Genomic DNA, 938 nt, shown 5'->3' with positions numbered 1-938 from the left:
ACAGCCATCTGCTTCATCTGGGGGCTTTCCTTCATCTTCTCGGGCCCTTACCTCAGCTACTACCAGGAGTTCCGGTTGGCCAACCTGACCGTCTGCCACCCCATCTGGGAGATCTCCCAGCGCAAGGTCATGGACATCTGCACCTTCATCTTCAGCTACATCATCCCAGTGCTGATCCTGAGCCTCACTTACGTGCGGACCATTCACTACTTGTGGAGGTCCGTGGACCCTCTCCAAGACATGTCAGAGTCCAAGAAGGCCAAGCGGAAGGTCACCAGGATGATCATCATTGTAGCTGTCCTGTTCTGCCTCTGTTGGCTGCCCCATCACCTGGTCATCCTCTGCGTCTGGTTCGGGTACTTCCCCCTCAATCACGCTACGTACATTCTCCGCATCCTCTCGCATCTCATCTCCTACGCCAACTCCTGCGTGAACCCCATTGTCTACGCCCTGGTCTCCAAACACTTCCGCAAGGGCTTCAAGAAAATCTTCATCTGCCTCTTGCACAAGAAGGCAGCCAACAAGGTGCACATGGCCCAAGTGACAAACACCGTCAGCACGCTGGAGGCAGAGCTCAGCGAGGTGACCCACACCAGCGAAGCCCTGCCTGGCCGCTCCTCCCTGCGCTGCAAGGTGCCAGCCCAGCCCTGGGGGGAGGCAGAGCCGGTGGGACATCGGCAGAAAGCAGATGGTTCCTTCACAGCTTTCAACGTCACTTAGCAGAGCTCCTTCCCACCCCGCGGCTTTGCAGTCCCCCGCATCATGACAGGCCTGGGGACAGGCTACATTTTGGGTTCAAACGCATCAAATCTACCCTTTTTCATTCAAACGCACCCAGACATCGTACCTGTTAAAGCGATGCTGCTGACTGGACTCAGCCAAGCAACCGACCGAGGATGCAAGGGCAGGACTTGCTTCCACCAAGCACTTGCTGAGAG

General features: G+C 56.7%; 1 protein-coding gene across 1 annotated transcript in view; it reads left to right on the top strand.

The window, feature by feature from the left end:
• The window catches only part of GALR2 (galanin receptor 2), a gene marked incomplete at its 5' end in the record, with an annotated part of 1993 nt that extends 1273 nt beyond the window's left edge, over positions 1–720 (top strand). The window contains one exon of the mRNA XM_010286686.1: positions 1–720. This exon is cut by the window's left edge and continues 70 nt beyond it. Coding sequence (XP_010284988.1) covers positions 1–720 — 720 coding nt within the window.
• Positions 721–938: the final 218 nt, after the last annotated feature.

The sequence above is a fragment of the Phaethon lepturus genome, unplaced genomic scaffold (genome assembly GCF_000687285.1).
Source record: "Phaethon lepturus isolate BGI_N335 unplaced genomic scaffold, ASM68728v1 scaffold2495, whole genome shotgun sequence".
Classification (NCBI taxonomy): domain Eukaryota; kingdom Metazoa; phylum Chordata; class Aves; order Phaethontiformes; family Phaethontidae; genus Phaethon; species Phaethon lepturus.
This window is presented reverse-complemented; position numbering and strand designations above follow the sequence as displayed.